This window comes from Stigmatopora argus, chromosome 21 (genome assembly GCF_051989625.1).
Source record: "Stigmatopora argus isolate UIUO_Sarg chromosome 21, RoL_Sarg_1.0, whole genome shotgun sequence".
Taxonomy (NCBI): domain Eukaryota; kingdom Metazoa; phylum Chordata; class Actinopteri; order Syngnathiformes; family Syngnathidae; genus Stigmatopora; species Stigmatopora argus.
The window spans coordinates 4,373,854-4,388,217 of record NC_135407.1 but is presented as its reverse complement, the minus strand read 5'-3'; the positions used below and the strand labels follow the sequence as shown (position 1 = coordinate 4,388,217).

General features: G+C 43.7%; 3 protein-coding genes across 3 annotated transcripts in view; all 3 read right to left on the bottom strand.

Annotated features, from left to right (window-relative positions):
• The window catches only part of hoxa3a (homeobox A3a), a 25,307-nt gene extending 10,943 nt beyond the window's left edge, over positions 1 to 14,364 (bottom strand). Inside the window, exons 1-4 of the mRNA XM_077589948.1 lie at positions 14,224 to 14,364; positions 13,126 to 13,244; positions 7,733 to 7,860; positions 3,231 to 3,311 (exon numbers count right to left, since the gene is read on the bottom strand). The gene's annotated coding sequence lies outside the window, so the exon portion shown is untranslated. The remainder of the gene's footprint in view (positions 1 to 3,230; positions 3,312 to 7,732; positions 7,861 to 13,125; positions 13,245 to 14,223) is intronic.
• On the bottom strand, positions 224 to 2,368 carry hoxa4a (homeobox A4a). Its single transcript, XM_077591234.1, has 2 exons — positions 1,677 to 2,368; positions 224 to 1,254 (listed from the first exon to the last, which is right to left on the bottom strand). The coding sequence occupies exons 1-2, from the start codon at positions 2,140 to 2,142 to the stop codon at positions 932 to 934; spliced, it is 789 nt and encodes a 262-aa protein (XP_077447360.1). The 5' UTR covers positions 2,143 to 2,368; the 3' UTR covers positions 224 to 931.
• Positions 8,332 to 10,398, bottom strand: hoxa5a (homeobox A5a). The gene is made up of 2 exons (XM_077589954.1): positions 9,464 to 10,398; positions 8,332 to 9,073 (listed from the first exon to the last, which is right to left on the bottom strand). The coding sequence occupies exons 1-2, from the start codon at positions 10,080 to 10,082 to the stop codon at positions 8,826 to 8,828; spliced, it is 867 nt and encodes a 288-aa protein (XP_077446080.1). The 5' UTR covers positions 10,083 to 10,398; the 3' UTR covers positions 8,332 to 8,825.

Genomic DNA, 14,364 nt, shown 5'->3' with positions numbered 1-14,364 from the left:
AAATTTACAGTTGAGGGTCATCGTTAAAATTTAAAGTGGCACTCCCTTAAAATATATTTTTTAAAGCTAAAACATGCATTGCAAAAGCCAGTTTGACTAAATCAGCTCTAATATTTTTTTTAAGTACAGTTATCGGCCCTAAAAATAACGTCATTTTTGGGGGGTCTAAATCCAAATCCTACACAATCTTCTCCAGCATTAAAAATCAAAAGCCGTCTCAGCCTTACAAGTGAATCCACATTTATTTCACAAAGACATATTGAGTCTATACAACACGGGGGTCACTAGTGACACGTCGACACAAAGACGAAGGAATAATATTCACAGTTTCCACCAACACGACATGAGACGGGCGAGCACGACTCCGACAAACAACTGACGACGCCAAACTAACGAGCACAAAAAAACATCTATCTGTAGAAATGCACTCCTCGTTGAGCCTTCATTTGCCAATATGTACATTACAACGTGGCCGCATCACCTACATTCAAACACATGCACAACCCTGACTACAATTCAACTCCTTAAACAAATCTGCTTTCAAAACAGCCACTTTCAAGTATATTCGAATTTTCCATGGAAAATTGAAATGGGGAGGGAAAATAAAAAAAATCCCAAAAGGATTTGAGCGTCTGGCTCGCTCATTTGGCCATTAACGTGAAATGCAACACATTTTTTAGTTTGATCCGTTTGACTGTCCATTATCCTTCATTTGTAAAAAAAATTAAAATAAAATAAAAGAAGAAAATGTGAACCCTTCAGTCGTCGTGGGGGGAATTGAAAAAAATACATGTCAAGCGTGTGAAGATGGAAAAAGGGGCAAAATATTGACTCGGTCCGTTTATTTCCACTTGTGTTGTTTCCCATCTCAGTCTGGTTTGGGTTGTTGTTTTTGTTGTTGTTGTTTTTTTTTGTTTTTTTTATGGGGCCATTATAGAGGGACTGTGCACGGCGTGGGTACGAGCTGTTGGCCTGTTTTCATTTGCTGTTGCTGGGCCCCGGACGTTGACGAGGCCGAATTGGAGCGAATTTTGGTGTTGGGCAGCTTGTGCTCCTTCTTCCACTTCATCCTGCGGTTCTGAAACCAGATCTTCACCTGGCGCTCGGACAGGCACATTGTATGCGCGATCTCCACCCGCCTGCGTCGCGTCAGGTAGCGGTTGAAGTGGAACTCCTTCTCCAGCTCCAGAGCTTGCTGGCGGGTGTAGGCAGTGCGGGACCTCTTGGGCACTCCTCCGGTGTAACTGGCATTGACTGGGGGGGTTTGAGGGGGGGAGGATGCGTGCATGGAGGAGGAAAGGAAGGTGGTAGTGGGGGGGATGTAAGGAAGAGGAGGGGGGTCGCAGACAGGCAAACAGGCAGGTGTTAAACACAATTCCACAGATTGTGCCTAAATCGCAATAAAAAGCCACGGACTATTTGCTGCCAATGTTTCCGCGCTCAACGCGATGACACTCTGGGCTGTACTCCAAACAGAGTCGGGCCGGCTTCAAAAAAAAAAAGAGCGACAGACGAACACGGGCGATAAAATTTACGAGGGTCCTTAATTACCGACCCCGCTGCTCCATAGTCGTAAATTGCAGCCGTAAAAGAGGGCCGCTCACTACCGAGCGCTCCCCGGACGCGCGCCTCTGCGCTCTCTGTGTGCTCAAGGCAGGGCGAGGCGAGAGACTCACCGGTGCTAACGTGGACTTTTTTCATCCAAGGGTAGACCACGGGCTCCCTGCCCTGCTTCCCCGCGCAAGGGTAGGCTTCGCCGGCGAGGCTGCAGTCCTTGGCGGGCCCCGCGACGGAGCCCTCCTGGAGGCGCGCTCCGTGGTTCTGGGCGAGCGTCGACGTGGTCGACGTGGTCGATTGCGGAGGTGGAGGAGGCGGCGGCTGTCGTGCGACGGCGGCGGCGGCGACCGAAAGGTGGCCCTCCCCGAAGTCGTCCGCCGCCGGCACCCCGGCGTAGTCGTAGCCCGCGTCCGTGTAGTTGGAGCGGGGGTAAGACGGCTCTTCGTGGTGGGGGAAGCCCGAGTCCTTCGGCCGCTCGTAGTAGTCCCCCGGGTTGGGGATGTATCCGCCTTGCTGGTATTCGTCGCATGGTGGGAAGGACGGCTCGATATAGTTGGAGTTTATCAAGTAGGAACTCATGGTCATTAATTTGTGAAGTGCAACAATACTAATTTTTATCGGGCTGTCGTTTTTCGGATCTCCACAAAACCCTCCTACTCGCTGTCAAATGTACAAAGTTGCGTGGTCACGTGAGCGCGACCGCCAATCGTCGAGCGTCCTGCGGGCATCATGTAAACAGGAACCAATGGAAAGCATGGCACTGGCACCAGCACAGCCTCGGCGGACTGCCTGACGTAGCCCCCTTTTTTCCACCTTCTTCGATCTTATTAGATCACAGCAAAACCAATCAAGCGACTTGTTTACTGCGCCCCGTCAAACTTGTGTGGGCGAGGTTTCGGATTACAAGGGGGGGGAGGAAAAAAAGAGCAAAAACTACACGAAATGTCAGGACAATATTCATCACCTGGGATCACTTGACAACACGCACGGGGCTTTCAAATGCCCCCCCTGAAGGCAAAAATAGTCTCTAAAATAAAGCTGCAACCACCAGCAACATCACACACCAATGCCAATTTAAAAAAAATACACACACAACTGCCAATTTTGCCTTGAAAGCAACCACCGATATTCATCGGATCATCCTTCCTTATCACAACAGCCATCGATAAACACACAAAAGCACAATGCGAATGCTTCGAGCTAGAAGAAGAAAAGCAAAATACCGCCAAACTAAAGCGACGTATACGTGCAGGAAGGAGGATTTCCTATCATCCAAGGCCAAACAGATTTTCCCCAAAAAATACAAGCCCCATTTGAAAAAAATTATACAAAAATGATCTTACAAGCAACCTTATTTACATCACTTACCTCATTTCAGCCAAAATTTACAACAGCAAAAATAATATATTTGCAACTACATCACCCAAATACCTCATTGTATTTACTATTTCCAAAATAACAGTATTAATAATTATCATTCAGATTTACCAAACGATATTTTGAAATATTTCCTAGCGTCCACAATTTCCCATTTTGTTCCTATGTGTTCATTTATATGAGGCGTTTAACTGGCGTATTTAAATGATAATAATGAAAAAGTGAACACATTGATAGACATTTCGTTGTGGTGCACTCCAAAAAGCCCCCCAAAATAGTAAATCCACATTTCTGACCTGCAGCCATCAGGTGTCCAAGCAGCCCCCTTTCCTCCACGTTGGGGGTGAAGCAAACTGGTCCAAGATGCTCCGAGGCCTCTGCAGGCACAAACAAGAAGCCCAAACTTTACAAATATTCCAAAGCGTTTCCTTTCTCCCCTATATGCCCCCCTGTTCAAAAAAAAGAAAGAAAAAAAGAAAAGAAAATCCCCCCTTCTCTGTCTTCACTCCCCCAACGCGAGATAACTTGTGCCTGACCCCAAAGTGACACAGTTTCCATTTTGTTTCTGATTAATCTTGCCCATTGACAGTCTTTGTTAAACAACAAGGCGTGCCCCCTTCTTCCAAAGGGGGGACATTTTCATATCGCTTAGACGCGCTGACCCGCTCTTCACCCCGGACTTGGACTTCTGGATTCGGGGGGACAGAGCGATTGGTCCACATGCACGCTTTTGCTTCCCTTCAACGAGGAGCTCACGAGTGAGTACTTGCACATTTTCTCCTAAAATTTGAAACATTTCTGCCTAAATTTTTCATAGAAATAACCTCTAAACGAATGGAATGCTACAGAATTTTATTGCAGAAGCGGAATATGCAGGACCGACTTCAGGTGAAATGTCATTTTATTCATATTTTGGGGGAGTGAAATTTTAATAGGCCTTTTTTTGCACTTGTTGCTATAAATTATTTGAACAAGCGTATTATGAAGGCCTGCAAATATATGTACGTAAAGCTACATATATAGAGGTGTGTGTGTGTGTCTGTGTGTGTGTGTGCATACATATATATTTAAATGTCTGTATATTTGTAGCTTTCTATATCTATATGTCCATACAATTGCATATTTCTATGTTATTTAAATGTATATTAATTGATCTATGGATATTTGTATATAAAATACATTTAAGTCAAACCATCTATATATATGCATATATGTATACAAATATATGTCATATTATATTCAGCTATACCAATGTATATATGTATATATGTAATGCATATGCGGATTTATTCTATAAATATGTCATATTATATTCCTCTATACCTATGTATATATTTATATATGTCAATGTCTATATAAATGTATTTACCTCTAGATCTACAGATATGAATATATATGTATGTCTATAAATATATGTAATAAATTAATCTATACCTATGTATATATTCATCAATATAGTATGTCCATGAAAGTGTATATTCATTTATATCTATTAAATATATTGAAAAATGTCTCTAACCATCTATAGCTATATCTCCATATGTCTGTACATATACATCTAAAAATGCTAACCAATATATGTCTATCTATCCTCATATATATGTATCTATATAGATATTAGATGTAATTAATTGGCTGCAATTGACGGTGACAGATGTCCAATCATTTTAAAGTAGAAGAGAGGCTGGCAACAATCGTTCGTCTCTGAGTTCAAACCACTGCATGGAAATATATTCATTTGTGCCCTCCACGTTCAAATAATTGGACATCTATTGTCGTCAAATGGCAGCGAAGTCTACTGTTCCACTTCACAATTCCGGCAAGGTCTGCTCAGGTAAGATTCATCACCTGTGTGACAGCTTACTGTAAATTTAGATTAGAAGTGAATTGCTGGCGGCTCGCACAAGGTCTCTTGTCTGCTGCCTCTAATAATAATGAATACCATCCCGTGCCTTCAATGTGAATGTGAAGGAGGGGAAAAAAATGTCCATTTCCAGAAAAGGCCTGAAATGGAAGAAAATGTGACGCTGAAGAATGTTGCGGGATTTCGAAAAGCATTTAAAAAAAAGGAGCTGGTGCTTGAATTATTTCCATTTTCAGATTGGTGTCAAGTGCAAATGTGTTATTGGATGCGTGAAGGTTGACTCCTTTGATACTTTGTCATTTGTTTTCAAATGAAATATGGGATGGGATGAATAAAAAGGCTTATCAAATAGTGAATGTGTAGCTTTAGCTCATCAAAGTTAAGTTATCCGAGACGACGCCGAAAGGCATCACGTTGAGACTGTAATATTCCAAATAAATAATAGCGTGTGAGTAATAATAGCACAAATGTGTGAATTAGTGAACCTAAAAAGAAATCAAATTTCATTTATTGATCTAACCCCCAGCGAATAAATCAATAAATGTGTCCCTTTGCTTTAATTTTATTCCTATGAAATGCAATCACGAGCTTTGGAATGAAAATGAAAGAAATGTTCCTACTCGTGCACAAATATAGATTATTGAAACAGCCATTATTTCATTAGAATTTCCCTTTTCCACCCAAATTTCTCATTTTTACACCTCCAAAACAATTCCGTTTCGAATCCATTCACCAAAACCATCTGTGCCATTTCAGTCCCCCTAAAAGCTTTCTATTCAACACGATGGGGATGAGAGCAGCTAAATGGTTTTTAAGGGGTCCAGGGGCTCCTTTTGGGGGGGGGGGTGCACGCCATCAGACAGGCAGGCAGGCAGGCTGGGCCTTCCCATTAGGCGGTGACCGGGTCGAGAGTATCAATCGTCCGAATGCAAATGGCGTCCCCAAACATATCAAACGCAATTTATTCAAAGGAAATTCACCAATCAAGCGCGATAATAAAACGCCAGTCACGCACTCCATCTTGTTGGCGGGGACGTCGGTTGGGGTGGGGGTGCGGGCTGTTGGGGTCACCGTGCAAGCAGGGTTCACCTGGAGTGCACGCTGCAACATATGTAATCCAAAGCTATTCTGCCTTTTGTGCGACGACGACCAGTCAAGATGGCCGGCCAACTTTTGACCCCCATTTTTCCTTCCCTTGCCAACATTGAGGCCCCCCCAGAAAAGACTGCCACGCACCTCCACCGACGACGGAATATGCAAAAGTATGTTTTCAATTTTTGGTCGCATCCTTCCTTACATTCGTCTCGGTTTTCTTTGGGGTTTTTTATTTATTTTTTTTGCACAGGCTGACGGTGAACTTGGCCTAAAGCGAGCTCTGCTGGTGGCTTGGAGAGCCTGCACATTCATCTTGGAGCGGCCTGACCTGCAACTGAACCCTCGCCATCTTTTGACGTATGGCCTCGCCTTTTCATTTCGAAAAAAGCCCAGCTCTCTCCCTCTCTCTCTCTCGTGTTTTATTGGCATTGTGCTGGGAAGACAACACGCCTAACCTGAGCTCATAAGGTAGTTTGGGAGGGATGGGGGTTGGGGGGCATCATCCAATGAGCTATGGGCAATAGGCAAGGGATGTATGGGCAATAGGGGTTTGATTAAAGTGTTCAGAAAGCATAAAAATATGCAGAAAAAGGGCCAAAAAGTAGCCATTGGGTTTCTTGAGTGCTTATTTGAATGAGGCTGTTTTCAAGGGAAAAGATGGGAATGTTTGAATTTTATTGCCTTGGAGGCCACTTTAGCGATCACACAGCCCAAATGCACTGAGGCATACTTTGGGAAAATGGAATAAAATTAATATATAAAATATGTGCTTTCGGTGTGTTTCGCCTTTTTCTTATCGATCGGCCAAAGGGGGAAATTGTTGTTGCCGGAAAAGATTTATTGACGAGGTTGTTCGAGCTAGCAGATTCTTTTGGGAAGATTTTTCACTGTGGGATTTATTAAAATTGCTACACGCTGATGCTTTTGGGGTGTTTTATATATAGGGTTGATTTACATGGTGTTAATTATATTCATTTGAGCTGTGATACAAATATATTTAGATATATTAGTAAATTTGTTTAACTTTAATTTCCATTCAAAATGATACACACTAAGATATAATTATGGAGGAACGGGTTGAATAAAAAAATTACAGTTTCCATTTGCATTAAAAAGAACAGCATAAACTTTCTTATGCAAATTGTACTGAATCTACCAAATGAAAAAAATATTTACGCCTATTTACGTATAATAAAAGCAAAATGACTTGGGGGGAAAATAGCAAAAGGCCCAAAAATAGTTAAGAGGTCCAAATGAAGGCAACAATGGGTTCTCATCCGAGCTGAGGTCACCCCAAAGCGAGAGTGACTTTTCCCGAAAAAAGAGGGCTGGGTAGGCTTGAACTTTTCAACCCCGAAGTCGAAATGACACGTCTGACACAAAACGGAATTCCTTTTTTCCAACGTGTCCCTGCTGCTGTTTGTCCCCGACTTGTGTTTACGTGACATTGTTTACAGCCCAGCACCAAATAGGCTCAACGCGGGGGTGCACTTCCCCTCCAAAAGCCCAATTCCACCCCGCCAATAATTTCAACTTTGACAAAAAAAAGACGCACATCCTCCTAGAAGACGAGTCAGTGGGTGCAAATGGGCGCTGAGATAATGAGCCGACATGCAAAAAATGGATTATGAGTCGCAGCCCAGATGGAGAGAAACAAGTTACGCGGGGAAGGAAGCAATTAAATGGCCATGAGCCGGACCCAACCCTGCCTGCAACATCTGCCCAGACCAGAATTCCGCCCGGCACCGCTGACAAATTAGCCTAATTGGGAAAGATAGAGGGAGCTCGTATAATAAATAAGCGAGCCTTAACACAGGCTCGCTTGTTCTCCAAACTCACCCGGAGAGGCGCTCCTCATGTCGGCCATGCGTCCGGTCTGTCCCGGTCCGATTCGATGCGATCAGATCCGATCCAGTCCGGTTTAGTTCGGTTCGGTTCGGTCCGGTCAAGCGACGCTTCTCGCTGGGCTGCAAAAGGCAGAGTCAAAGCAAACCTTCTCGTCACTGCGATTATGTTATGTGCAATATACTGTCAACTCCCCAAAACCATAAAACTTACTTTAATGGCCATCACGTGACCGTTTATGGCCTGTGAGCCTATCTGGACGCGCTCCCGATGATTTTTACGATCTAATTCCTAGACAAACCGCCCCCCCCTCGAACCCCCATTCATTTAGCAGACAAATGTCAAAGGAAGTAGAAAGGTAGAAAGGGGCTTAATAAAGTTTACAGCTTGAAAAGTCCAGCTGATGCTGCGAAAAAGACACTTTGCTGTATGTCCGAGCGCATTGACGAGGAACCCCCCAAAAAAGCCCACCCGAACCACAAAGGTGAGTCAAAACCGCCACTTGGCTGAAAACCTGTTGAATTTCTGTAAAACTTTTAAAGAACGAAATAGAACGAGGCCTTTTCCTCTCAATTCTCAGCACACTAAAAAAATGCAGTTCCAGTAGAAAGTTTATTATGATGAACAGCAACAATGTTTTTTTACAGTACATTCTCGACTTCCAGTCTTAAAAAATAAAATAGGAAAAAAATGATAAAGCTTAACACCACGTGGGTTATACACAGCAAACTTGTTTCTTTTTAAAGCTGCAGAAAGAAAGAAAAATGTAAAATACAAGAATCACTTTGGAATTTTCTCGTCGCTCTCCATTTAGCACAACGCACAAATAAATACAATACACAACATACTGGAGGTATACACAAAATGGAACAAGTGAGTGTACACTGAGTGCATTCGCTGAATGTTTTTTTTATTAGGTAGCATTTTTTTGCCCTTCTTTTTCTCCACGAGAAATAATTTAAACCGACATTTATTCGTTTGCTCTAAGTCTAGACAGAACTGTACATTTATTTGACCACTAAAAATAAAAAGTGAAGTCTCTGCAACTTTTGGGGGCGAGTGGGCGGGGGGAGGGGGGTTCCCCGTTTTAGGGCCTGTACCCCCCCGCACCCGCAGCCATGCTCATGCTCTTCAGCTTGTTGTCCTTCTTCCACTTCATCCGTCGGTTCTGGAACCATATTTTGATCTGTCTCTCCGAGAGGCACAAGGCGTGCGCGATCTCGATCCTCCGCCGCCGGGTCAGGTAGCGGTTAAAATGGAACTCCTTCTCCAGCTCCAGCGTCTGGTAGCGGGTGTAGGCGGTCCGGGCACGCTTGCCCTCCGGACCGGACAAATCTTAGAGGGCGAGCCGAGAGAGAAAGAGAAACGTGGGGCTTTAGTTCCTTTCAAAAATAAAAGGGCTGGACTATTAAAGAAATATGTAGGAAACGATGTCCATATATATGTTATTCTTTACCCTAAAAGTATACGTTAATAGGGGCCTCTTTCCCTCTGGGAGGCTAAAAACTAATCGAAATAAACTTGACTTTTGTACATTGGTCAAGTGTGAGTCTTAGGGACTTTACTCGAAATTAAAAAAAAATGCTACGTTTGGTGGGAGGAAAACAAGCTCCTCTATTAATATTCTGTTTAGAAAGCTAGAAATAAAATATGAAAAAGCTGGTCCTTATATGGGTAGAGTGAGAGCCCCTGGCTATTTACATCGATGAGCGAAGTGAAGTTTACCGTGACTTATGTGTAGTTTCCTCATCCACGGATATATCTGAGGCTGAGCCGGGTCGTTGTGTGGCGTTCCAGGGGCGCTCCCCGTGGGCTTCTCTTCGTCATGGGGGGTGCCCTTGGGTGCGCAGTCCCGGTTGTGCAGCAGGGTGCCCGGGCAGGGACTGGCCAGGGAGTTTTTGGCCGCTCGGTGCTGGCTCCGAGACTCGCCGGAGGAGGAAGTGGAGGACGAGGAGGAGGCGCACGGGAGGACGGCTTGCTGCTGCTGTTGTTGCTGCTGCTGGTGCTGGTGCTGTTGCTGTTGCTGTTGCTGCTCCGCCGACGGAGTGTACCTGCCCGGGTCGGTCGCCGAAACCGGCGCCGCCTTGTCCCCGACCCAGTCGGAGGTTCGCTCGCCCCCCTGCTGCTGTTGCTGCTGCACAAAGTGTCCGGCGTTGGCGGATGAGGGCCGACCGACGCTCAGGTCCATCCCGTTGTAGCCATAACCGTACCTGGGCGCCGGGTGCATGCCGCCGGAGTCTCGGTAGGGCTCGTCCGCCGAACCGTGCTCCCCGTAATTATGCAACTGGAAGTCCGCGCCATTGGGATAGCGACCGCAGAATGAGTTGACGAAATAGGAGCTCATTTGTTGACAATTCCTCTGCCGGCGCTGGATTTGGGGCTCGTTTTTTGGGAGGGGGAAACGGCGAGGAGAGCCGAGGCGAGGCAAGGCGAGGCGAGGAAAGGCGACAGAAAAGCGCAAAAAGCCAGCGCGCTTTTGATTTGTGGCTCTTATGCTTTAGCGCGTCCTATAGCAGCCTTGCACAATTTATGATGAATTATGGAAATGAGCGGGCCGTGGACTTGATTCTTCGGCTCTTACGTAGGCACCCAAATATGGGGTACGGCGGAGTATCACGTGCTTTTGTTGACCAGTCGTAAATCCTGCTTGGTGACCTCCGGAGGTAAACTCGCAAGGGAGGGAGGGGGGAGTTGTTCGGTGGAAGCGAGGAGGACTCTCGCTGGCTCCGGGGGCCGAACTTTGCCTGGTCCTGCTGCGCCATCCTCTGGCGCCGGGGGCGAACTGACGCGGCGAGGTCATCGGGAGGTTAACGAGCATTGCGGCAAAAACGCCTCGGAAACAATGCCGTCAAGTGCCGTGCAAAAGAAAGTGGACGTTTCTTCGACCTGAAAGACGGTCCTCGGATATTTGCCAACGTAGCGACAGATCTCATAGTAGGGAATTCGTGTTTTGGGACGTTGGGAAGAAGGGCAATATATAAATACGCATTTGTCTTTGGATATGTATTTTATGCACCTTTGAACGCATTTGTCGAGGTAAAACATTCCAAACCCATCACTTAAATCAATATACTTTCCGAATAAGGACCCCATTTAGTTTCAAAAAGTTAAAAAAGGGACTATCTATAACATTCAAGTTCATTCAGCCAACCACTCTTTTTCCTATATTATTATTGAAATTGTGTTATTTTTTAAACCAATGTAACATACTCATTGATACAATTGGTCTACAAATAACAGCATTTGTATATATGAAATAGAGGAAACAGAACAATTATCATAGCACTATTTGACCTAAATAAATGAATAAAGCATGAAAGTATTTATAATCAAGAGATAGCATTGGTAAAATTGACATTTTAGAGTGTAATAAAAATGTACAGTTTGGATAAAAAATACTATTTTATGGCATCCAAAGAAGAACGGATTAGCCCAATTTTGGCTGTGAAATTACATCAAGTGAAAATCGGCCTCCTTTAACACAACAATTTGGTTAAAATTTAACCCAATTTGGTTAAAATTTAACCCAATTTGGGTTTTTTGTTGATACACAACAACATTTGCAATTTGACAAATACAATTATACACTGAAATATACAGCATGAGAATGTACTTCTGATTGAATCATTTTAAAAGAAATTTTCCCTGTCACAAAATCCAAACAAATTCACCAAAAAAAAATGCCCGCTGTTCTTTCCATATTGTGTTTTCAGTCCAGTGGACGTGAATTGTCCCAAAGGGAAACTCGTCTTGCAGGCCGGATGCAAGACAATCGGCACCCTTGAGAACTATTGAATTCAATACAAAACAGTCAGAAGAAGCATAGCCTTCCACGTCACAACGACAAGACAAAGATGCAGCCATGGTGCAAAATGTCATTTTAGCGCTATTTTGAAAATAGATGGCCTTAAATGCCTCGGCGTCTATTCTAAAAGGCAACAAAAATGGACGTGCAAAGCAACAGCCTATGGAGCTCGACTCCGTTTGGTCACACGCAGACTTGAGGAATTTTTATGGCAGCCCTTTGCCTCTTTTGTGAGCTTGTCAAGTCGCTTCTGCCTTCACACTTTCCCACCCTGCACTCACACTTACACAGGCCCAAGATACATGGACAACCCCCCAAAAATATCAATATAAATGCATATGTGGCTATACTCTCTCTTACAAATTCTTGTATGTGCACTGCGTTGATTCGACGGTGCGTGAAGGACAGCAAAGTGAGTGCGTTTCCTCAAACAGCTGATTTATGGCAGGCCAATGGCGACAAAGTTCCCACAAAAGCATTTCCCCCCAAGTCGAGACAAGGACACACCCAGGAGCTAAAAAAAGGGGGCTCGTGGAAAAAAAACAGGGGTTGTGAAGAATTAACAGGGCGGCAGTGCACTCTACAGGCTTCTCACACACCAACACATTTTGCAAAAATATGGATTTGAACTCCAATGGATTTTTCTTCGTGACAGATTTTCCATTTTTAGATTGGAAATTGAATCTTATTCTTGGCCTCAAATAAATAAAACACTACTAGTCCTCGTTTGTTATTTTCATTAGAACTGAGAGGGCTGACAGAAATAATTCAACAGCCAATCATTTAAGGAGTTATTTTCATTTTCTGACTAGCATAGTAGTTCTTCTGCAAATACTATACATCTACATAACATTTGCAATAAAAAATAGAATGACATTTGAAAACTAGATCATCTACATGCAATCGGAATGATGTAAAATCGATGGAGTGTTCCTGTCATTGACAGCCAATCATTTATTGAATGCCTTCATCAATATAAATGTTATTTTTCTGTACTTGACTCCAGCAGTACATATAGTCCAAATCATATACAAAAATGCCATCACAAAATGTCAATATCGTCAATCGCCGACAAAAAAAGAATGATTATTATTTAGCGAGTTCATGTATGCCGGCACAAAAACAAAATTCCCCAGCAATCTGCCCACTTCAAATCCATTTGACACATATGACTGTCAATGGCACACGTCAACCTAACATGAGTGGACAGGCAAGCATGTCATGGGTCCATCTGAACCACATGCACTTAAAAAAAGAGATTAGCTTAGAAGTTAGATTCATTGTGAAGGCGATGGCGCACTCCCACCGAGCCCCAAACTTCAAACACATATTTCCACTGCAGGAATAGAGGTCAACGTGCCGATCGTTCTTTCCACGCAGACGATAGCGGCCACCAGGGGGAGACAAACCCTCCACCAGCTCCGTAATTGCGGCTCAAGCCCATCCCAGTTTCAAATCCACAACAAACACACAAGGGCAAACAAATTACAGACTGATACAAGCGAGAAAACAATTTTGTCACCGTGAAGCATAATTCATAAAAATCGCAGGTTTTAGATAGAAAATATAGCGGACGACTTACCGATTGCGGTGATTCGAGTCTGGGCAGGTGTTCGGATGGAAATCCAGAGACTCCTGGGATTCGTTTTCTCAAAAGCATCCAGTCATATAAATGGGGGAGGGGCATGTTGTTATCAAATCCTTCAAAATAGAAAGAAAAATATAAAGAATGTGAGGTTGTGGAGGACCACCGCTGGAAGGGAACATCCGCGTGGGAGCCCGAGTCTCTTTAATGAAAGGCTGCTGTATTCCTCGATTGGAAATTATATAGAAAAAGTTCATGTTCACTGCTCCTGGCCACGTGACGAGCCGCGGCCAATAGGAAGCGAGGGTGGCTCGTAAAGCCGGATCGCCATGTTGTAAATTTTCATAAACAACAACGGATTTATGACCCAGTGCGAGAAAGGAAAGAGAGGGGGTGATGTGGGATGAAATGGAAGAGAGGGAGCAGGGCGCCATCTTCGGAAGGGAGGAGTTGGACAGTAAATTCTCCTTCTTGCGCAGAGGAATGTTGCGCCGACCTTCTACAAGTCGTCGTATACTCAAATTTGAACGGAGGAAAAAAAGGGCTACGTAATTATGGTCGTAAATCCAAAGCTGGGAACATACGTTTTTCTGCTTTCTAATTCGAGGGAACACATGACGATTGCTCGGAATATTTTCGTCATGCTAGAAGGACCTCAAAACATGTTATTTTACTTGTAAAATATTAACATGATTCCTGCAGTTGGAATCAAAACATTGATCAAATTAAAGAAAAAAATCTAGTAAAATTGATGTGTATTTTTGTTCTAAAATGTTTATATTATGCATATTAAATGTGAAAATGATTTTCTTGGGGGGAAAAAGGCATGTGCACAGTGTGGATGGGTATTGACGGACGAGTCCAATCAATGTTTGGTGAATGAGTTCCTAAATGGGACTTTATTGAATTTGTGTATGTGGTTAATGTGCTGCCACAGAATTGACATTTCAGGTAAAATATATATTCCTGGAGCTCACAATATTTCTTTTAAATGTGCAATTTAAAACGTCAAATGTGTCTGAAAGTTGTTGTTTTTTTAAATCAATTGTCTATTTTTTATGTTCATTTCTGTGCTCATTTTGCAGTGAATCTCACCTTGGAACGAGTGCAGTATTCCATGTCGTCATCCTCGTAGCAGCAAATTAAATTTCATCACATGCTGTACACTTTGGATGACAATTTTTCCTCTCCTGTTTGTCCATTGGACGGGCAGCAACTTTAAACCTGGAAACCAAA

Excerpts from the sequence above, each read along its gene's own strand:
- hoxa4a (XM_077591234.1), bottom strand. The coding sequence starts at position 2,142 with ATGACCATGAGTTCCTACTTGATAAACTCCAACTATATCGAGCCGTCC. Across the intron at positions 1,255-1,676 it reads AAAAGTCCACGTTAGCACCG|TCAATGCCAGTTACACCGGA; the intron begins GTGAGTCTCTCG and ends AAACCCCCCCAG.
- hoxa5a (XM_077589954.1), bottom strand. The coding sequence starts at position 10,082 with ATGAGCTCCTATTTCGTCAACTCATTCTGCGGTCGCTATCCCAATGGC. Across the intron at positions 9,074-9,463 it reads GAAACTACACATAAGTCACG|ATTTGTCCGGTCCGGAGGGC; the intron begins GTAAACTTCACT and ends TCGCCCTCTAAG.